The sequence below is a fragment of the Patagioenas fasciata genome, chromosome W (genome assembly GCF_037038585.1).
Source record: "Patagioenas fasciata isolate bPatFas1 chromosome W, bPatFas1.hap1, whole genome shotgun sequence".
Lineage (NCBI taxonomy): Eukaryota > Metazoa > Chordata > Aves > Columbiformes > Columbidae > Patagioenas > Patagioenas fasciata.
Window position 1 is genome coordinate 59050502 of NC_092559.1, and position 21932 is coordinate 59072433.

At 50.9% G+C, this 21932-nt stretch overlaps 1 protein-coding gene, 1 long non-coding RNA gene, 2 other non-coding genes and 1 pseudogene across 5 annotated transcripts; 3 read left to right on the forward strand and 2 right to left on the reverse strand.

Moving 5' to 3' along the window:
• Positions 1-923: 923 nt before the first annotated feature.
• LOC136114680 (adenosine 5'-monophosphoramidase HINT1-like) lies at positions 924-3991 on the reverse strand (annotated as a pseudogene).
• A 5697-nt stretch (positions 3992-9688) lies between these two features.
• Positions 9689-11553, reverse strand: LOC136114551 (uncharacterized). The gene is made up of 3 exons (XR_011736328.1): positions 11519-11553; positions 9892-9996; positions 9689-9816 (listed from the first exon to the last, which is right to left on the reverse strand). It is a non-coding gene; the product is annotated as an uncharacterized lncRNA (long non-coding RNA).
• A 7237-nt stretch (positions 11554-18790) lies between these two features.
• On the forward strand, positions 18791-21912 carry LOC136114639 (large ribosomal subunit protein uL22-like). 2 transcript variants are annotated; one of them, XM_065860063.2, is made up of 7 exons: positions 18791-18851; positions 19201-19253; positions 19356-19396; positions 20207-20341; positions 20601-20699; positions 21127-21318; positions 21824-21912. In XM_065860063.2, the coding sequence occupies exons 2-7, from the start codon at positions 19214-19216 to the stop codon at positions 21869-21871; spliced, it is 555 nt and encodes a 184-aa protein (XP_065716135.1). In that variant the 5' UTR covers positions 18791-18851; positions 19201-19213; the 3' UTR covers positions 21872-21912. The 2 variants fall into 2 exon arrangements, with proteins under 2 accessions (XP_065716135.1, XP_065716134.1); XM_065860062.1 differs by having other exon boundaries at positions 18829-18931.
• Positions 19050-19122, forward strand: LOC136114691 (small nucleolar RNA SNORD58). The gene has a single exon (XR_010653135.1). It is a non-coding gene; the product is annotated as a small nucleolar RNA SNORD58 (small nucleolar RNA).
• Positions 21387-21460, forward strand: LOC136114690 (small nucleolar RNA SNORD58). The gene has a single exon (XR_010653134.1). It is a non-coding gene; the product is annotated as a small nucleolar RNA SNORD58 (small nucleolar RNA).
• Positions 21913-21932: the final 20 nt, after the last annotated feature.

A 21932-nucleotide genomic window follows, 5' to 3' on the forward strand; every position in this document is an offset into this window, starting at 1 on the left:
GCGAAGCCCTCGGGTGTCACCAAATTTCACCTGATGGCTTGGGGATACAGAAGAGATGACAGACGCCTTCCAGTGGGCATCTCAGATGCCTCTGCCTCAGTAACATAGCCTTCAAGGGCAACAAAGGATCGCCCTGCTTTCCCACGCCCATCTCCCTTTTTTAACAGCTGTTAAAGAAAGACGAAGTTTGCCGTCTCCCTGTGATGTACTTTTGGTTTGGGTCTGGCTGGGACGGAGGTAACTTTCCCCACAGCAGCCCTCGTAGTGCTGTGCTTTGTAGCTCTAGCTAGAAGGGTGTTGAGAACACACCGATGCTTTGGCTACTGCTGAGCAGTGCTCCCACAGCACAGAGGCTGTCTCTCCAACCACCCCCACCGTCCAGTGAGCTGGGGGTGGGCAAGAGGTTGGGAGGGGACAGAGCCAGGACAGCTGACCCAAACCGACAAAAGAGAGATTCCACTCTGCTATGGAAGCACCGCAGCTGCCATTCAGACCGACCGTTTTCTCCTGCCGTATCCCTCCTCACCAGAAAAGGGACATCAACGGGGCCTTCTCACACAGCCGTTGATAAAGCGCTCCAACAGGAGTTGGATGCTTCCAACACATTGCCCTGTGCCGAAACCACCCTCGTACGGCATGCCTGTAGCGTCACGTACGGTATCTTCTCAAGTTTCAGCAGCAGCCTACGCTGGCTTTATGTACATTTGCGTACCACTTCCAAAAAGCTACGAGTTCGCTTCGTGCCACACACGGGAGACTACTGCCAAGCGGTTCCAGCGCCACGCTTCAAATGACTGGGCAAATCATTATCTGTCTACAGAACGCTGTTAACGGACCGAAACGTTCCGCACACTTGCACTCCGGGGAGACACCCTTTTAACCTGCAGAACTCTTTCCCCTCAGTAAGACGCACAAGACGGAGGTGATATCCCCATGCTAAAACTTTATTGTGCAACTGCTGCTCAAAGCTTTTAGTACCTTCCACAGACACACGTCACACAAAATTAGACATCAACAGTGGCTAGACTGACGGGCAACAGACAAAAATCCATTCAGAGGCGGTTCGTGCACGCCCAGCGACTCTTGCGGCGCAAACAAATCTCAGCCGGGCGGACAGGCCAACTCACGGCCACCCCGAATAGGTAGACGTACGTGACAGACAGACTGCCCACCCTCGGGCCCTTCATCCACAGCCATCCGGAATCCGTTGGTCAGACCCAGGCGAGCAGCACGCTTCTTGCCAACAGTCATTAAATGCCCGGGAAGCTGGAGAAGGAAGTACAAACCCATAAATTAATAAAATAAAAAGCCACACGCAAAGAGGGGAGAGGGCAGGAAGGGAAGGACTGAGAGCAGAGGACCACCCCCCCAGAGAAACCAGCGTGCCAATTCCTAGCAATTCAACCACTGCCCTTCAAATTACTGTCTGTCTGTCCGTCTGTCTGTCTGCCCCCCCGCCCGCCCGCCCGCCCGCAGCTGACATTTGCCAGGCAAAGCTACAAAGACCTATAATGCACACCACTATGGGGGAGGGGGGGAAGCAGCTATGCAATTTGTTTCAAGCAAGACACCGCCCAACTACAAAACGCCCACGGAAGCCAAGTTTGTCTCTGGGTTAAAGCCCCCTTATATCTCCAGGCAACGTCAGCAATTCTGGTGCAAAATAAGCTTTAGGCTGCCTTCTGCATGGCTTTACGGAGTCTTTGAACTCGACTTTTATAGATAAAAGTGAAGCACCCAGCACCTCTCAACCAGCTTTGCCCTTCCTCGCCCCTCACCTGCCAAAAACCCCAAGCCCTCTTCTCCATATTAGAAGAACAACTAGCACTACTCCTCCTCCTCCTCTTACTCTATAAACCATGACAACGGGCATCAGACCGCACTCCAAAACAAAACAGCCCTGCATTTTGCACCAGAAGTACATACCCAGGGATGAGCATTGCTTCACGTCGCCGCTGTTAGTCAAAAAGCTCAATTCCATTACGAGCCAGAGGCAAAAGATTACAGCGCTAGAAAACCCAGAATAGCCTCCTGTGCCCTATCAAGAGGAAAAGAGGGGCTGGGGAAGAGTCCAGTAAATTAGGAACTAATTACAGGTACTCTTCAGCGTACAGAAAGCTTCCAGAGTACTTACAGAGTCACCGGAACCTTCAGCTTCAGATAACCTGATAATCGGCTCCCTAGGCATGACTAGGAAAAGCGTCGCAGCTTGGGGTGAAAGATCACGGAACGCAAGGCACTGGAGGAAGAGCAAACAGTTAAAACGTAACTGGCTTCAGAGAAAGGTAACAGCTTAAGCAAATCAATAGGCCCCGCTGGACTCGTACAGAAGCAGATTACCCGAGACCCCAAACGCAAGCCGAGACGTTGATTTTCTTTTTTTTTCCTCGCGCGATATTAATACTTTCTGTACTCGAAATACAACCTATTTACAGAGCCCCCTCCAGAAGTGGGATTCAGCACGCAAGATGACAGGGGCAACGAGACGGGCCAGTGCTTCAGATTAGCGACCTCCAGTATGGTTTAATTTGGGTTGATCATTTCCTAAGCAGTTTTTCTATTCAATGCGGTCCACGCAGAGGCGGGAGGCAAATGGCTTAACTGAATCGGCAAAGAATTCAGCGGAGCGCGAGATCAGCGGCCGTTCGTTTGCCGCGGTACAGGGAGCTCAAGTACTGAACAAAAGCACGATCACAGGAAGCCTGCAAGGGCATAGCGCGAGTCCGCCTTCTATGCTGCACAGAAACCCTACCTTCGAAAGCAGAAGACGTCCCTAACCGTTAACCTTCAGCATTTTAATAACAAAATTATACAGGATACTAACTGAAAGTTAACATCACGTAGGCAACGGCCGCAACTTTTTTTTTCCCCGCAGTCTAAGCAGCTCACTCTTGTTACTAGCACGCTGCGGCGCACCAGCACCCGTGAACGTTGCAAGCACGCTGTTATCGTGGTCCCACTTCACCACAGAAACAAGATCTGGGAAGCTTTGGCAGCCTGCAGGATGACCCGTTTCTAGATCGGTGGTTTTAGTTGTTTTTTATTTTTAAGAAAAACAAGAACAGTTGTACTTCTTTGCTTTAATAATCCAGTTTGGGGGTTCAGAACCAAAACCTAGCACAGCAGAGCTGCGAAATCTCTAGAATGCTATTACGAGGCACATCAAGACCTGCCTTTCTCCTACGCGGAACTAACTCCTCGCGGACCTTCACTGTTCACGTACGTACACCGGGAATCCCCGAGGACACTGACTGCGTGTACTTAACCTAAGGTTTCAAGACTACCATCCTACACGAGGTAGGGCCGCTCCCATCCCTCGGCAGCAAACTTTGCTCGACTTGCAGTGCCAAAGGGATATCACGCGGCAAACGTCTGCGGCTGCCACCCAGTGCGTAACCGTCAGAGGCCCTTCTCTGCGCGCGCGCATACACGACACGGAGCGAGGGGGTGGGGGGGCTGGAAACCGAGGCGAACCGGACAGTACCAGCAACCCGGTACGCGCCGCGGCAGCCGGGGGACGGGACAGGACGAGACACCGACGAAGCGCGATGTTTTAGGGCTGGTGCGGTAGAGAGCGCCACAACCCAGAGAGGCCCCGTCCGTCGCCCGTCCCTCCGCCCACCCGCAAGCAATGCCGCCACCCGCCCTGCCGCGCTCCCGGGCAGCGCGCAACGGGTCCTCGGCTCAGGGGGGGCCTGCGAGCGCGGGGGGGAGGGGGGGGAAGCGAAGAAGAAACGCGCACAGAGCAAAGCCGCGGCTACCTTCTCGTCCTCGTAGACGACGTTGGCGGGGAAGCGCCTTGCCGCAGACAGTAATGGCGCCGCCAGGCCGCCCGCGCCCCAATAATCTCGGCAGCCACGACAACGCCCGTTGTCGCTTCCTCCACTCGGCCAGGCCCTCCGCGGCTCCCATTGGGCCGTCAGATCGCCGCCGGCCGATCCCGCGTCTCGATTGGCCGTCTCGTCTGTCGTTTGCCCTCGTCCCCGCCCCCCTCGACCTGGTGCTTACCGGGGCTCGGGCAGTTTGCGTGCGCTCGGGCCGCGGAGGGATCTGGGCCGTGTAGTGCTGCGACCCTGTGGGCGGGCAACGAGGTCTCAGAAGAGGCTGCTGTAGCTAGAAGTACTCTTTACTGTTGTTTATTACCGCAGCAAGTCCACCCCAAGCGTGCTCGCGGCTGCTTTTGGTGCTGCTTTTCCCTCCAGTCAAATGACTGCTTTTGCCAGGGCAGGGCAGGCCTTGACTTTTCAGAGCATTTCGCAGAACCAACAGGGCTTGCTCTAAATTGTTCCCTGAAAGCCCCACTTCAGCTGCAGATGTCTCTAAGCTGCATGCCTCCTGGGAGAAAATCAAATACAAAGCGCGTGTCTTTCCAAGCCAGCTCTGTGGAATCAATCCTTTTTTCTTGTCTCTCTGTTTCTTTCTACATAGAGGGCGACCACCCCCCCACCCCCCGCCTCCACTTCCTTCTGAACAGTTTCTAGCCGTGGATTGCAGCGCTCCAGTCGCGTGAGTCATCCCACCAAGTTTCAGTGATAGCGATTAGGCCATAGCTTTCCAGCTGCACAGTGGCTTCCAACTCCTCCTGTTCGTTACCTGTGCTGCGTGCACTGGTATGGAGGCGCTTCAGTTGGGCTGTTGACCCTCTCACCTTTTTGGAGGATCAAGCCCCGATTCCTTTGCGGCGTTTCGCAGGTGTTCCCCTGTTGGTTCCTAATGCGTCAGCAGCCCCTGTTGCTCAAAACTCCCTCCTCTTCCCCCGCTGAGTCTAGTTTAAAGCCCTCCTTGTCAGTCTGGCCAGCTTGTTGGCAAAGACCCTCTTGCCCCACCTGGTCAGGTGAAGCCATCAGCTCCCAACAGACCCGGCTTCTCAAAGGTAGATCCGTGACCATAGAAGCCAAAGCCCGGACACCTTAATCCTATCGTGTGAGGCTATCAGCGAGAACCCAGCACCAAATCCAACAAAACCGTTTGGCTGGAGACCGGGCTGATAAGCGGCCGAACCCGCGTGAACGTGGCAGAAACATCCGACTACGAGTCAACCACTTCATGCTATAAATGCGTGCGGCCATCAGGCTCCCTTGAGCTCTCCCTCCACAGCAGCCGGCTGCGCGGCGGCGATCTCCCCTTGAGCAGGGACGCCTCTCGAGGTTTCCCCTTGAGGCTGAGAGATCCCTTACCTGACACCAGGCATCGACGGGCTGGTAAGCGACACGTTTTTGCACGCGTGCAACATTTAAGATGCGTATAGTAAGCTTACGCGAGAATCTTTGTATCCCATACTAGCTTTAAGCGTCGTAAATAGCATCCATCTGTACTTATTAAATATTTTGCACACCTACATTTACTGATTAGACCTCAATAAACTAACTACTAGACCAGATCAGATCTGAGTGATCTCTTGACTCTTCTCCTGTGACACCCGGCCGCTATCAGAAGCGTCACTGGTGCCCAATTCTCAGCTTTGGGTCTCCTGCGCTACTGAAATTTCAGTTACAGAAGACCGATGGCTACCTGGGCTTCAGTCAAATCAACATTCAGCCCTAATCCTTCCTGACAAAAGGGTCAGGAACTACATCTTCAGCCTTTCTTATTGTCCCTTTATCCCTCGCATCCTCAGGGCATTGCCTTCTCTAAAGCTCCGTTTTAATCGAGTTTAGCCAGACCGAGTTAAGTTAACCGAGCTCACAGTCTACTCCATGACCTCTTTGTAGCTGTTCCCGGGTTTCCAACGCACGCACAAAGAGCATCCGACGGGCTCCGTCCATTTTCATCCCTTTGCGCGCAGGGGCTCCAGTTCTTTGTCACTTGTATTACCAAGCGAGGAAAAAAACGGAGACCGGGTCCTTTTTTCTCACACGAACCTCTTATTGCTCAGAAAGAAGGCTTTTTCTCATGAAATTTGCCCCCCCCCCCCCCTCAAAGTGACAGGCTCTCCGGACGTTTCCCAACTTTTTTATCCCCAAAACGTCCTGTTCCTACCCCAGTCACTGTTGTTCTTTAAACCACCAGCCCCCTTCAACTTCTGCACAGAGGAATCTGCCTTTTAGGCTTGGTGATGGGTTGACCTTGGCCAGCTGCCAGGGGCCCAGCCAGCTGCTCTCTCTCACTGCCCCTCCTCAAGAGGACAGGGGGAAAGAAAACAGGATGAAGCAGCGTCAAGGTTTAAGGCAAGGCGGCAATAAACCGTGGCAGACGCTCCCTGTTATCCCCTCATTTTCACGCCACCCCTTTCCTTTAGATGGGAAAGATGATAAAAAAGATAAGGGGAAAGGAAGAGAGACTCAGACTTCAAGTTGGAAAGTTTTAAAGGGTTTTCCTAATGCTACTAATAAATAGAGAATATATACGAAATCTACAAAAGCAATCATCTCAAGCGCTCGATGTGGAGCTGGCGTCACTCGAGCAGCGGCGGAGCTGGGTGTGCGGAGCTGGTGGCTCCAGCAGGTGCAGGCCAGGCCCCCGGAAGTCATGGGCGGGACTTCACAGCAAACCGGAACCGGGTTGCAGGGATGCAGGGCCTGAGGCCTGTAGATCACAGGCAGACAGACAGGGTCCTCTCTAGATGCCAGCCATGGTCAAAGAGAGCTCGACCCTCGTGATCACCCTCTTACACAGGGGGTATGACGATTATGGGATGGAACACTTCCGTTGGTCAGTGCTAGTCACCTGTTCCACCCACCCCTCCTCAAACACGCCCCTCTCGCAACGGAACGTGGGAAAACTGATCAGTCTTTCTTGGCTACCATAGTAATAAATCTAAACACGAGCTTCTTCGGCATTCCGTTGGTCTCTTATCAGCACCGAGTACAGCATCCCAGGAAAAATATGCAGGCTAAAACTCAGAGCAGTACAGCCACCTAGAAGAACTTAGCTGAAAGGAAAAAAAAAAAAAAAAAAAAAAAAATCACTAAAAGAGAGCCGGTCTTGTTTTTAACAAAACCGGGACAAGAAGTTCCTCCGGGAAATATCCACCAGCCGGATCCGCGGGCAGCAGGGAACTACCTGCCCCGGACAGCGTTTTGCCCTTCCTTAAATGCGTTTTCACAGGGGCGCCACCAGCGTCGCTGAGTTGCTCAGCTTTGGCCCGCGGTGAGTCCCGTGCCTAGCTGCCTTGCCCAGACAACTTGCACCGGGAGAGGGGTTTCACGGTGATACAAGACAGACTCTTTTTTCTTTTTTTTTTGTTTTTTCCCCTCTCTCTCCTCTTTTCCAGTGAGACCAATCATCCACTGGAACAGCCTCCCCAGGGACATGGTAGAGTCCCCATCGCTGGAGCTTTTCAAGATGCCATTGGACAGGGTGCTAGATAAAGGTTGGACCAGACGATCTTTTGAGGTCCCTTCCCACCCGGGCTGCTCTAGGATGCTACAATTCTTCAGTGGGTCAGCGTTGAATAACCCTTTGCTCTCTCCGGTTTGGAGCAAAGTATCGGCAATGTTGCCTGCGAGGTGAGGCGCAACGTTCCACCAGGCGCCACAGACTTCCAGAACCTCTGGTAATCACTCGCCCGAGTCTCTCTGAATGGCTAAGCCATACCTAGCTTCTTCACAATCCCCCTGCCCCCACCCAGAAGCAGGAACACCTTCTAGATGCCTTAGGGAGTTTACACAGACAGAACAATAGACCTTACCTGGCTCGGTCAGTCAGTAAGCAAACACACACTGCACCAGCGCAGTTTCGAGGCAACATCACGTGTCAGTTTCCACCTACTTCAGGTAAATCATTTCCATCTCCTCCCCAGGGAAGATGAAACAAAGGCGAAGCCCTCGGGTGTCACCAAATTTCACCTGATGGCTTGGGGATACAGAAGAGATGACAGACGCCTTCCAGTGGGCATCTCAGATGCCTCTGCCTCAGTAACATAGCCTTCAAGGGCAACAAAGGATCGCCCTGCTTTCCCACGCCCATCTCCCTTTTTTAACAGCTGTTAAAGAAAGACGAAGTTTGCCGTCTCCCTGTGATGTACTTTTGGTTTGGGTCTGGCTGGGACGGAGGTAACTTTCCCCACAGCAGCCCTCGTAGTGCTGTGCTTTGTAGCTCTAGCTAGAAGGGTGTTGAGAACACACCGATGCTTTGGCTACTGCTGAGCAGTGCTCCCACAGCACAGAGGCTGTCTCTCCAACCACCCCCACCGTCCAGTGAGCTGGGGGTGGGCAAGAGGTTGGGAGGGGACAGAGCCAGGACAGCTGACCCAAACCGACAAAAGAGAGATTCCACTCTGCTATGGAAGCACCGCAGCTGCCATTCAGACCGACCGTTTTCTCCTGCCGTATCCCTCCTCACCAGAAAAGGGACATCAACGGGGCCTTCTCACACAGCCGTTGATAAAGCGCTCCAACAGGAGTTGGATGCTTCCAACACATTGCCCTGTGCCGAAACCACCCTCGTACGGCATGCCTGTAGCGTCACGTACGGTATCTTCTCAAGTTTCAGCAGCAGCCTACGCTGGCTTTATGTACATTTGCGTACCACTTCCAAAAAGCTACGAGTTCGCTTCGTGCCACACACGGGAGACTACTGCCAAGCGGTTCCAGCGCCACGCTTCAAATGACTGGGCAAATCATTATCTGTCTACAGAACGCTGTTAACGGACCGAAACGTTCCGCACACTTGCACTCCGGGGAGACACCCTTTTAACCTGCAGAACTCTTTCCCCTCAGTAAGACGCACAAGACGGAGGTGATATCCCCATGCTAAAACTTTATTGTGCAACTGCTGCTCAAAGCTTTTAGTACCTTCCACAGACACACGTCACACAAAATTAGACATCAACAGTGGCTAGACTGACGGGCAACAGACAAAAATCCATTCAGAGGCGGTTCGTGCACGCCCAGCGACTCTCGCGGCGCAAACAAATCTCAGCCGGGCGGACAGGCCAACTCACGGCCACCCCGAATAGGTAGACGTACGTGACAGACAGACTGCCCACCCTCGGGCCCTTCATCCACAGCCATCCGGAATCCGTTGGTCAGACCCAGGCGAGCAGCACGCTTCTTGCCAACAGTCATTAAATGCCCGGGAAGCTGGAGAAGGAAGTACAAACCCATAAATTAATAAAATAAAAAGCCACACGCAAAGAGGGGAGAGGGCAGGAAGGGAAGGACTGAGAGCAGAGGACCACCCCCCCAGAGAAACCAGCGTGCCAATTCCTAGCAATTCAACCACTGCCCTTCAAATTACTGTCTGTCTGTCCGTCTGTCTGTCTGCCCCCCCGCCCGCCCGCCCGCCCGCAGCTGACATTTGCCAGGCAAAGCTACAAAGACCTATAATGCACACCACTATGGGGGAGGGGGGGAAGCAGCTATGCAATTTGTTTCAAGCAAGACACCGCCCAACTACAAAACGCCCACGGAAGCCAAGTTTGTCTCTGGGTTAAAGCCCCCTTATATCTCCAGGCAACGTCAGCAATTCTGGTGCAAAATAAGCTTTAGGCTGCCTTCTGCATGGCTTTACGGAGTCTTTGAACTCGACTTTTATAGATAAAAGTGAAGCACCCAGCACCTCTCAACCAGCTTTGCCCTTCCTCGCCCCTCACCTGCCAAAAACCCCAAGCCCTCTTCTCCATATTAGAAGAACAACTAGCACTACTCCTCCTCCTCCTCTTACTCTATAAACCATGACAACGGGCATCAGACCGCACTCCAAAACAAAACAGCCCTGCATTTTGCACCAGAAGTACATACCCAGGGATGAGCATTGCTTCACGTCGCCGCTGTTAGTCAAAAAGCTCAATTCCATTACGAGCCAGAGGCAAAAGATTACAGCGCTAGAAAACCCAGAATAGCCTCCTGTGCCCTATCAAGAGGAAAAGAGGGGCTGGGGAAGAGTCCAGTAAATTAGGAACTAATTACAGGTACTCTTCAGCGTACAGAAAGCTTCCAGAGTACTTACAGAGTCACCGGAACCTTCAGCTTCAGATAACCTGATAATCGGCTCCCTAGGCATGACTAGGAAAAGCGTCGCAGCTTGGGGTGAAAGATCACGGAACGCAAGGCACTGGAGGAAGAGCAAACAGTTAAAACGTAACTGGCTTCAGAGAAAGGTAACAGCTTAAGCAAATCAATAGGCCCCGCTGGACTCGTACAGAAGCAGATTACCCGAGACCCCAAACGCAAGCCGAGACGTTGATTTTCTTTTTTTTTCCTCGCGCGATATTAATACTTTCTGTACTCGAAATACAACCTATTTACAGAGCCCCCTCCAGAAGTGGGATTCAGCACGCAAGATGACAGGGGCAACGAGACGGGCCAGTGCTTCAGATTAGCGACCTCCAGTATGGTTTAATTTGGGTTGATCATTTCCTAAGCAGTTTTTCTATTCAATGCGGTCCACGCAGAGGCGGGAGGCAAATGGCTTAACTGAATCGGCAAAGAATTCAGCGGAGCGCGAGATCAGCGGCCGTTCGTTTGCCGCGGTACAGGGAGCTCAAGTACTGAACAAAAGCACGATCACAGGAAGCCTGCAAGGGCATAGCGCGAGTCCGCCTTCTATGCTGCACAGAAACCCTACCTTCGAAAGCAGAAGACGTCCCTAACCGTTAACCTTCAGCATTTTAATAACAAAATTATACAGGATACTAACTGAAAGTTAACATCACGTAGGCAACGGCCGCAACTTTTTTTTTCCCCGCAGTCTAAGCAGCTCACTCTTGTTACTAGCACGCTGCGGCGCACCAGCACCCGTGAACGTTGCAAGCACGCTGTTATCGTGGTCCCACTTCACCACAGAAACAAGATCTGGGAAGCTTTGGCAGCCTGCAGGATGACCCGTTTCTAGATCGGTGGTTTTAGTTGTTTTTTATTTTTAAGAAAAACAAGAACAGTTGTACTTCTTTGCTTTAATAATCCAGTTTGGGGGTTCAGAACCAAAACCTAGCACAGCAGAGCTGCGAAATCTCTAGAATGCTATTACGAGGCACATCAAGACCTGCCTTTCTCCTACGCGGAACTAACTCCTCGCGGACCTTCACTGTTCACGTACGTACACCGGGAATCCCCGAGGACACTGACTGCGTGTACTTAACCTAAGGTTTCAAGACTACCATCCTACACGAGGTAGGGCCGCTCCCATCCCTCGGCAGCAAACTTTGCTCGACTTGCAGTGCCAAAGGGATATCACGCGGCAAACGTCTGCGGCTGCCACCCAGTGCGTAACCGTCAGAGGCCCTTCTCTGCGCGCGCGCATACACGACACGGAGCGAGGGGGTGGGGGGGCTGGAAACCGAGGCGAACCGGACAGTACCAGCAACCCGGTACGCGCCGCGGCAGCCGGGGGACGGGACAGGACGAGACACCGACGAAGCGCGATGTTTTAGGGCTGGTGCGGTAGAGAGCGCCACAACCCAGAGAGGCCCCGTCCGTCGCCCGTCCCTCCGCCCACCCGCAAGCAATGCCGCCACCCGCCCTGCCGCGCTCCCGGGCAGCGCGCAACGGGTCCTCGGCTCAGGGGGGGCCTGCGAGCGCGGGGGGGAGGGGGGGGAAGCGAAGAAGAAACGCGCACAGAGCAAAGCCGCGGCTACCTTCTCGTCCTCGTAGACGACGTTGGCGGGGAAGCGCCTTGCCGCAGACAGTAATGGCGCCGCCAGGCCGCCCGCGCCCCAATAATCTCGGCAGCCACGACAACGCCCGTTGTCGCTTCCTCCACTCGGCCAGGCCCTCCGCGGCTCCCATTGGGCCGTCAGATCGCCGCCGGCCGATCCCGCGTCTCGATTGGCCGTCTCGTCTGTCGTTTGCCCTCGTCCCCGCCCCCCTCGACCTGGTGCTTACCGGGGCTCGGGCAGTTTGCGTGCGCTCGGGCCGCGGAGGGATCTGGGCCGTGTAGTGCTGCGACCCTGTGGGCGGGCAACGAGGTCTCAGAAGAGGCTGCTGTAGCTAGAAGTACTCTTTACTGTTGTTTATTACCGCAGCAAGTCCACCCCAAGCGTGCTCGCGGCTGCTTTTGGTGCTGCTTTTCCCTCCAGTCAAATGACTGCTTTTGCCAGGGCAGGGCAGGCCTTGACTTTTCAGAGCATTTCGCAGAACCAACAGGGCTTGCTCTAAATTGTTCCCTGAAAGCCCCACTTCAGCTGCAGATGTCTCTAAGCTGCATGCCTCCTGGGAGAAAATCAAATACAAAGCGCGTGTCTTTCCAAGCCAGCTCTGTGGAATCAATCCTTTTTTCTTGTCTCTCTGTTTCTTTCTACATAGAGGGCGACCACCCCCCCACCCCCCGCCTCCACTTCCTTCTGAACAGTTTCTAGCCGTGGATTGCAGCGCTCCAGTCGCGTGAGTCATCCCACCAAGTTTCAGTGATAGCGATTAGGCCATAGCTTTCCAGCTGCACAGTGGCTTCCAACTCCTCCTGTTCGTTACCTGTGCTGCGTGCACTGGTATGGAGGCGCTTCAGTTGGGCTGTTGACCCTCTCACCTTTTTGGAGGATCAAGCCCCGATTCCTTTGCGGCGTTTCGCAGGTGTTCCCCTGTTGGTTCCTAATGCGTCAGCAGCCCCTGTTGCTCAAAACTCCCTCCTCTTCCCCCGCTGAGTCTAGTTTAAAGCCCTCCTTGTCAGTCTGGCCAGCTTGTTGGCAAAGACCCTCTTGCCCCACCTGGTCAGGTGAAGCCATCAGCTCCCAACAGACCCGGCTTCTCAAAGGTAGATCCGTGACCATAGAAGCCAAAGCCCGGACACCTTAATCCTATCGTGTGAGGCTATCAGCGAGAACCCAGCACCAAATCCAACAAAACCGTTTGGCTGGAGACCGGGCTGATAAGCGGCCGAACCCGCGTGAACGTGGCAGAAACATCCGACTACGAGTCAACCACTTCATGCTATAAATGCGTGCGGCCATCAGGCTCCCTTGAGCTCTCCCTCCACAGCAGCCGGCTGCGCGGCGGCGATCTCCCCTTGAGCAGGGACGCCTCTCGAGGTTTCCCCTTGAGGCTGAGAGATCCCTTACCTGACACCAGGCATCGACGGGCTGGTAAGCGACACGTTTTTGCACGCGTGCAACATTTAAGATGCGTATAGTAAGCTTACGCGAGAATCTTTGTATCCCATACTAGCTTTAAGCGTCGTAAATAGCATCCATCTGTACTTATTAAATATTTTGCACACCTACATTTACTGATTAGACCTCAATAAACTAACTACTAGACCAGATCAGATCTGAGTGATCTCTTGACTCTTCTCCTGTGACACCCGGCCGCTATCAGAAGCGTCACTGGTGCCCAATTCTCAGCTTTGGGTCTCCTGCGCTACTGAAATTTCAGTTACAGAAGACCGATGGCTACCTGGGCTTCAGTCAAATCAACATTCAGCCCTAATCCTTCCTGACAAAAGGGTCAGGAACTACATCTTCAGCCTTTCTTATTGTCCCTTTATCCCTCGCATCCTCAGGGCATTGCCTTCTCTAAAGCTCCGTTTTAATCGAGTTTAGCCAGACCGAGTTAAGTTAACCGAGCTCACAGTCTACTCCATGACCTCTTTGTAGCTGTTCCCGGGTTTCCAACGCACGCACAAAGAGCATCCGACGGGCTCCGTCCATTTTCATCCCTTTGCGCGCAGGGGCTCCAGTTCTTTGTCACTTGTATTACCAAGCGAGGAAAAAAACGGAGACCGGGTCCTTTTTTCTCACACGAACCTCTTATTGCTCAGAAAGAAGGCTTTTTCTCATGAAATTTGCCCCCCCCCCCCCCCCCCCTCAAAGTGACAGGCTCTCCGGACGTTTCCCAACTTTTTTATCCCCAAAACGTCCTGTTCCTACCCCAGTCACTGTTGTTCTTTAAACCACCAGCCCCCTTCAACTTCTGCACAGAGGAATCTGCCTTTTAGGCTTGGTGATGGGTTGACCTTGGCCAGCTGCCAGGGGCCCAGCCAGCTGCTCTCTCTCACTGCCCCTCCTCAAGAGGACAGGGGGAAAGAAAACAGGATGAAGCAGCGTCAAGGTTTAAGGCAAGGCGGCAATAAACCGTGGCAGACGCTCCCTGTTATCCCCTCATTTTCACGCCACCCCTTTCCTTTAGATGGGAAAGATGATAAAAAAGATAAGGGGAAAGGAAGAGAGACTCAGACTTCAAGTTGGAAAGTTTTAAAGGGTTTTCCTAATGCTACTAATAAATAGAGAATATATACGAAATCTACAAAAGCAATCATCTCAAGCGCTCGATGTGGAGCTGGCGTCACTCGAGCAGCGGCGGAGCTGGGTGTGCGGAGCTGGTGGCTCCAGCAGGTGCAGGCCAGGCCCCCGGAAGTCATGGGCGGGACTTCACAGCAAACCGGAACCGGGTTGCAGGGATGCAGGGCCTGAGGCCTGTAGATCACAGGCAGACAGACAGGGTCCTCTCTAGATGCCAGCCATGGTCAAAGAGAGCTCGACCCTCGTGATCACCCTCTTACACAGGGGGTATGACGATTATGGGATGGAACACTTCCGTTGGTCAGTGCTAGTCACCTGTTCCACCCACCCCTCCTCAAACACGCCCCTCTCGCAACGGAACGTGGGAAAACTGATCAGTCTTTCTTGGCTACCATAGTAATAAATCTAAACACGAGCTTCTTCGGCATTCCGTTGGTCTCTTATCAGCACCGAGTACAGCATCCCAGGAAAAATATGCAGGCTAAAACTCAGAGCAGTACAGCCACCTAGAAGAACTTAGCTGAAAGGAAAAAAAAAAAAAAAAAAAAAAAAATCACTAAAAGAGAGCCGGTCTTGTTTTTAACAAAACCGGGACAAGAAGTTCCTCCGGGAAATATCCACCAGCCGGATCCGCGGGCAGCAGGGAACTACCTGCCCCGGACAGCGTTTTGCCCTTCCTTAAATGCGTTTTCACAGGGGCGCCACCAGCGTCGCTGAGTTGCTCAGCTTTGGCCCGCGGTGAGTCCCGTGCCTAGCTGCCTTGCCCAGACAACTTGCACCGGGAGAGGGGTTTCACGGTGATACAAGACAGACTCTTTTTTCTTTTTTTTTTGTTTTTTCCCCTCTCTCTCCTCTTTTCCAGTGAGACCAATCATCCACTGGAACAGCCTCCCCAGGGACATGGTAGAGTCCCCATCGCTGGAGCTTTTCAAGATGCCATTGGACAGGGTGCTAGATAAAGGTTGGACCAGACGATCTTTTGAGGTCCCTTCCCACCCGGGCTGCTCTAGGATGCTACAATTCTTCAGTGGGTCAGCGTTGAATAACCCTTTGCTCTCTCCGGTTTGGAGCAAAGTATCGGCAATGTTGCCTGCGAGGTGAGGCGCAACGTTCCACCAGGCGCCACAGACTTCCAGAACCTCTGGTAATCACTCGCCCGAGTCTCTCTGAATGGCTAAGCCATACCTAGCTTCTTCACAATCCCCCTGCCCCCACCCAGAAGCAGGAACACCTTCTAGATGCCTTAGGGAGTTTACACAGACAGAACAATAGACCTTACCTGGCTCGGTCAGTCAGTAAGCAAACACACACTGCACCAGCGCAGTTTCGAGGCAACATCACGTGTCAGTTTCCACCTACTTCAGGTAAATCATTTCCATCTCCTCCCCAGGGAAGATGAAACAAAGGCGAAGCCCTCGGGTGTCACCAAATTTCACCTGATGGCTTGGGGATACAGAAGAGATGACAGACGCCTTCCAGTGGGCATCTCAGATGCCTCTGCCTCAGTAACATAGCCTTCAAGGGCAACAAAGGATCGCCCTGCTTTCCCACGCCCATCTCCCTTTTTTAACAGCTGTTAAAGAAAGACGAAGTTTGCCGTCTCCCTGTGATGTACTTTTGGTTTGGGTCTGGCTGGGACGGAGGTAACTTTCCCCACAGCAGCCCTCGTAGTGCTGTGCTTTGTAGCTCTAGCTAGAAGGGTGTTGAGAACACACCGATGCTTTGGCTACTGCTGAGCAGTGCTCCCACAGCACAGAGGCTGTCTCTCCAACCACCCCCACCGTCCAGTGAGCTGGGGGTGGGCAAGAGGTTGGGAGGGGACAGAGCCAGGACAGCTGACCCAAACCGACAAAAGAGAGATTCCACTCTGCTATGGAAGCACCGCAGCTGCCATTCAGACCGACCGTTTTCTCCTGCCGTATCCCTCCTCACCAGAAAAGGGACATCAACGGGGCCTTCTCACACAGCCGTTGATAAAGCGCTCCAACAGGAGTTGGATGCTTCCAACACATTGCCCTGTGCCGAAACCACCCTCGTACGGCATGCCTGTAGCGTCACGTACGGTATCTTCTCAAGTTTCAGCAGCAGCCTACGCTGGCTTTATGTACATTTGCGTACCACTTCCAAAAAGCTACGAGTTCGCTTCGTGCCACACACGGGAGACTACTGCCAAGCGGTTCCAGCGCCACGCTTCAAATGACTGGGCAAATCATTATCTGTCTACAGAACGCTGTTAACGGACCGAAACGTTCCGCACACTTGCACTCCGGGGAGACACCCTTTTAACCTGCAGAACTCTTTCCCCTCAGTAAGACGCACAAGACGGAGGTGATATCCCCATGCTAAAACTTTATTGTGCAACTGCTGCTCAAAGCTTTTAGTACCTTCCACAGACACACGTCACACAAAATTAGACATCAACAGTGGCTAGACTGACGGGCAACAGACAAAAATCCATTCAGAGGCGGTTCGTGCACGCCCAGCGACTCTTGCGGCGCAAACAAATCTCAGCCGGGCGGACAGGCCAACTCACGGCCACCCCGAATAGGTAGACGTACGTGACAGACAGACTGCCCACCCTCGGGCCCTTCATCCACAGCCATCCGGAATCCGTTGGTCAGACCCAGGCGAGCAGCACGCTTCTTGCCAACAGTCATTAAATGCCCGGGAAGCTGGAGAAGGAAGTACAAACCCATAAATTAATAAAATAAAAAGCCACACGCAAAGAGGGGAGAGGGCAGGAAGGGAAGGACTGAGAGCAGAGGACCACCCCCCCAGAGAAACCAGCGTGCCAATTCCTAGCAATTCAACCACTGCCCTTCAAATTACTGTCTGTCTGTCCGTCTGTCTGTCTGCCCCCCCGCCCGCCCGCCCGCCCGCCCGCAGCTGACATTTGCCAGGCAAAGCTACAAAGACCTATAATGCACACCACTATGGGGGAGGGGGGGAAGCAGCTATGCAATTTGTTTCAAGCAAGACACCGCCCAACTACAAAACGCCCACGGAAGCCAAGTTTGTCTCTGGGTTAAAGCCCCCTTATATCTCCAGGCAACGTCAGCAATTCTGGTGCAAAATAAGCTTTAGGCTGCCTTCTGCATGGCTTTACGGAGTCTTTGAACTCGACTTTTATAGATAAAAGTGAAGCACCCAGCACCTCTCAACCAGCTTTGCCCTTCCTCGCCCCTCACCTGCCAAAAACCCCAAGCCCTCTTCTCCATATTAGAAGAACAACTAGCACTACTCCTCCTCCTCCTCTTACTCTATAAACCATGACAACGGGCATCAGACCGCACTCCAAAACAAAACAGCCCTGCATTTTGCACCAGAAGTACATACCCAGGGATGAGCATTGCTTCACGTCGCCGCTGTTAGTCAAAAAGCTCAATTCCATTACGAGCCAGAGGCAAAAGATTACAGCGCTAGAAAACCCAGAATAGCCTCCTGTGCCCTATCAAGAGGAAAAGAGGGGCTGGGGAAGAGTCCAGTAAATTAGGAACTAATTACAGGTACTCTTCAGCGTACAGAAAGCTTCCAGAGTACTTACAGAGTCACCGGAACCTTCAGCTTCAGATAACCTGATAATCGGCTCCCTAGGCATGACTAGGAAAAGCGTCGCAGCTTGGGGTGAAAGATCACGGAACGCAAGGCACTGGAGGAAGAGCAAACAGTTAAAACGTAACTGGCTTCAGAGAAAGGTAACAGCTTAAGCAAATCAATAGGCCCCGCTGGACTCGTACAGAAGCAGATTACCCGAGACCCCAAACGCAAGCCGAGACGTTGATTTTCTTTTTTTTTCCTCGCGCGATATTAATACTTTCTGTACTCGAAATACAACCTATTTACAGAGCCCCCTCCAGAAGTGGGATTCAGCACGCAAGATGACAGGGGCAACGAGACGGGCCAGTGCTTCAGATTAGCGACCTCCAGTATGGTTTAATTTGGGTTGATCATTTCCTAAGCAGTTTTTCTATTCAATGCGGTCCACGCAGAGGCGGGAGGCAAATGGCTTAACTGAATCGGCAAAGAATTCAGCGGAGCGCGAGATCAGCGGCCGTTCGTTTGCCGCGGTACAGGGAGCTCAAGTACTGAACAAAAGCACGATCACAGGAAGCCTGCAAGGGCATAGCGCGAGTCCGCCTTCTATGCTGCACAGAAACCCTACCTTCGAAAGCAGAAGACGTCCCTAACCGTTAACCTTCAGCATTTTAATAACAAAATTACACAGGATACTAACTGAAAGTTAACATCATGTTGGATGCTTCCAACACATTGCGCTGTGCTGAAATCACCTTCATATGGCATGACAATCTTTTAACAGGTCAGTGTTTGATTTTTTTTTAATAAATAATAGTGCAGTACCAGTTGCACTTCATAACCATGGATCTTTTTGTTCAGATCTACGACCGCCCTGTCAGATTCTGCTCTCTCTATCCCCATGCTGAGCCGCCATCTAGCTGCTGTCTTCGGTTCTGCTCCTCGGTCTAGGTAACTGCTTTCTAAATTGAATTAACTCCAGCCTTGAGCTGTGTTTTGGCTTATTAATTAGTGTTTCCTGACTGAAACAGGTGTTTTCTCTCCACACGAAGGGGTTTATTCCTCAGTGAAAGCCACCTTTCACTGGTTTTTCGCTGTTCGTTCTGCGTTGTCTGGGAAATTCTGTGTGAGTTTTCGCGAGAACTTGCGGTTTTCGCGGCTCCCGGCGTGCCCCGCGCTTCCTTTTCCCCGTTGCTGCCTGGAGGTGAGGTTGTCATGGCTGATACGGAGCCATCGCCATTTGTTGCCATCCCGCTCCGGTGACCCCGGGGAGGCGATGAGGGGGTGAGGGCTCGGTCTGTGTTCCCGAACGCCCTGGGTATTTGCAGGGAGGGAGGGAGGCGGATAGTGGATCGTGGCGGTGTTTGGGGGTGAGGGGGTTTAGGGCCTGGAGAGGCCATGGCTGTGGTTATGACTCTCTTAGGACGTCTTTGGATTTAAGTGTGGAAAAAAAAAAAGCGTAATTTTTGAGTAGCTGTTCTAGTTCTGTGTTGGTTGGTTCTGTATATCTCTGTTAGAAGTTTAATGTGTATATTGAAATTGTTATTTTTCAGCTGAGTTCCCAAAATGGTACGTTACTCCCTGGATCCGGAGAACCCCACAAAATGTGAGTTGTTATTTTTTTTTTTTTCCTGGATGTTCGTCTAGGACTTTACCAAAACTTTTGAGATTTTAATTCTTAAAATTGGTCCATTTTTTTTCCCCGTAGCTTGCAAGTCACGAGGCTCCAACCTGCGAGTGCATTTCAAGGTATGTGATGTGTAAATATATTTGTTTTTTTTTCAAGGTAGTGTCTTTTAGTCTTCTGGATCATGGCATACTTATTAAGTAGGGTGGTGTAGTTACTTTTTACCTGCTTGTAGTGTTTTTTATCCACAGGAACAAACCCAAGGTGGTGTGTGCTAAAAGAGTTTAGTAAGACAGATAATATAATAAAATAAAATAGAAAAATAGTTGTAGGGAATTTAGCAGGAGGAATCAGGCTGGTGTTAGGTGAGGGATTTATTTTCCTTGTTTTATTCTACATTTTTGGTCATCTGGAAGGAATACTGTGTTGGATCGGAGCTGAGCAGCTGCTCGGTGTTAATATAGTGCAAAGATATTTCACTTATTTTGGTTTGCTTTTTTATTTTGATCAAGTAGGGTTATAATTACTGTCAGACTTCTGCATTTAGTGTCTTAGGCACTGATAATTTATTCTTGGTTTTTCTTCATTTTTCTCTCTACTTTATAATTCCCTTATAGAGATTGTAGGTTGTGTAGCTTATTTTTTATCACTTCTTCTTAGGTGACATATTTGACCTTTTAGTAAGAATTTATACTTCAGGCTCCTCCTTTTGTTGTGTTAGCAGTCAAAAGAGTTATGAAAAGTAAAAATACTCCAACTTTAATTTTGCTGATTGGAAAGATCTGGACGTTGGTTAAAATTCAAAATTCAGTGATGAAAGTTGTGCCAAGGCTTAGAAAATTGGGTGGTAAAGCAGAGAAAAAAAAAAAGCATTGTTAATTTTTCTTCAGTGCTTTTTTTTTTTTTTTGTTTTTTTTGTTTTTTTTTTGTAGAACACCCGTGAGACAGCGCAGGCCATCAAGGGCATGCACATCCGCAAGGCCACCAAGTACCTGAAGGATGTCTCCTTGAAAAAACAGTGTGTCCCCTTCCGTCGCTACAACGGGGGAGTCGGGAGATGTGCCCAGGTAAAAAAATGATGTTGAGACAATGTGGAGAACAGTCCGTTCATGTTATATATAAAATTAAAGAGAGAAAAAATACTTAGTTCCAGTGCAAGCATTGCAGCTACTCCCAGTGTCAAGTAATTAATGAAATTGAGTTATTTTGACGTGCAAGCTTACTGAAAAAGGGATTTAATAGCAAGTTAATGGAGCGTAGAGGACAAAAAAAAAAAACAAACCAAAAAACAAACAAACAAAACCAAACCCATTACTTTTTTTGCAGGCCAAGCAGTGGGGCTGGACGCAGGGCCGGTGGCCCAAAAAAAGCGCCGAGTTTTTGCTGCACATGCTGAAAAACGCCGAGAGCAACGCAGAACTCAAGGTAGGGCGGGGTAGATGGTGTTGAATGCAAAGAGTTTGTGCTGAAGTGTGAGTAATAATTCTTTGTGGCCAGCGAGTTTGTGCATGGTTAACCACTGTAAGTGTGGTTTATGTCTCTTTAAAATGTACAAAATAACCCCAAAAATCTGTAGACTTGTGGTCAGTTTGTACCTTTGCAATATACTCAATTTTGGTGACTTTGGTGGTGATGACAATTTAATATGTTTTGGAGTAACCATCAAAGAATAATTCTCTCTTTCTGAGCCATCAGTGTCATTTTAAATCCACCGTGATGCATAGAAGGGTCATTGGTGTAAATTAAGCTGTTTTTAGTGACGTGGGGAGGTGGTTATTAACATTTCTGCTGCAGAGGTGATTGATTCCAAGAAGAAAATCACAGGGTTTTGGATCTTTCCCTCCCACCCTAGGGTCTTGACGTGGACTCTCTGGTGATCGAGCACATCCAGGTGAACAAGGCTCCCAAAATGCGCCGCCGCACCTACCGAGCTCATGGGAGGATCAACCCCTACATGAGCTCCCCCTGCCACATCGAGATGATCCTCACTGAGAAGGAGCAGATCGTGCCCAAGCCAGAGGAAGAAGTTGCTCAAAAGAAAAAGGTACTGGCTCGTATCCTCCGTCAAAACATCGCAGGGATTTAACGTTTAGTGATTTTGAGACAGAGGGGTTGCTGTGATGACTTATCTTAGGACACCTTTGGAACACCCATGAAAAAAAAAAAAAGAATTATTTCTGAGCAACCTTAATATGTATTGTAAATACAACCTTGGGAATGTAGAAAAGGAACTTTTTGGGGGGGTCATATTGGTTGGTTTTTCGTTCCCCCTCTCAGATGTGATGTGTGAGGGTGAGATTTTAAGTCTGTAAGCTTGTAAGGATGCTTAATTAAGTGCAAATGTGATTAGTGGATCATTTTGTAAACAGGTGAAGAGATTTCTAACAATCCTCAGTCTTTCTTTCAAATTCTGACTCCAAACTTTGCATAAGTTGTTTTAGGAAGGTCCAGGCTGTTGCTCTTTTCTAATTTCTGTGGGGTTTTTTTGTTTTTTTTTTTTTTTTTTTGTTTTGTTTTGTGGTTTTGTTTTTTTTTTTTTTTCTTTTCAGATATCTCAAAAGAAGCTCAAGAAGCAAAAGCTGATGGCACGGGAGTAATATCTGCCAACTCAGATCTACATAAATGAATTTTAAAAGTTTACGTGTCTTGTGTGCACTT

What these genes read in the sequence shown, in the direction of transcription:
- LOC136114639 (XM_065860063.2), top strand. Translation starts at nt 19,214, where the DNA reads ATGGTACGTTACTCCCTGGATCCGGAGAACCCCACAAAAT. An exon ending in TCCGGAGAACCCCACAAAAT is followed by an intron (nt 19,254 to 19,355) that starts GTGAGTTGTTAT and finishes TTTTCCCCGTAG; the next exon opens with CTTGCAAGTCACGAGGCTCC. An exon ending in GAGTCGGGAGATGTGCCCAG is followed by an intron (nt 20,342 to 20,600) that starts GTAAAAAAATGA and finishes CTTTTTTTGCAG; the next exon opens with GCCAAGCAGTGGGGCTGGAC.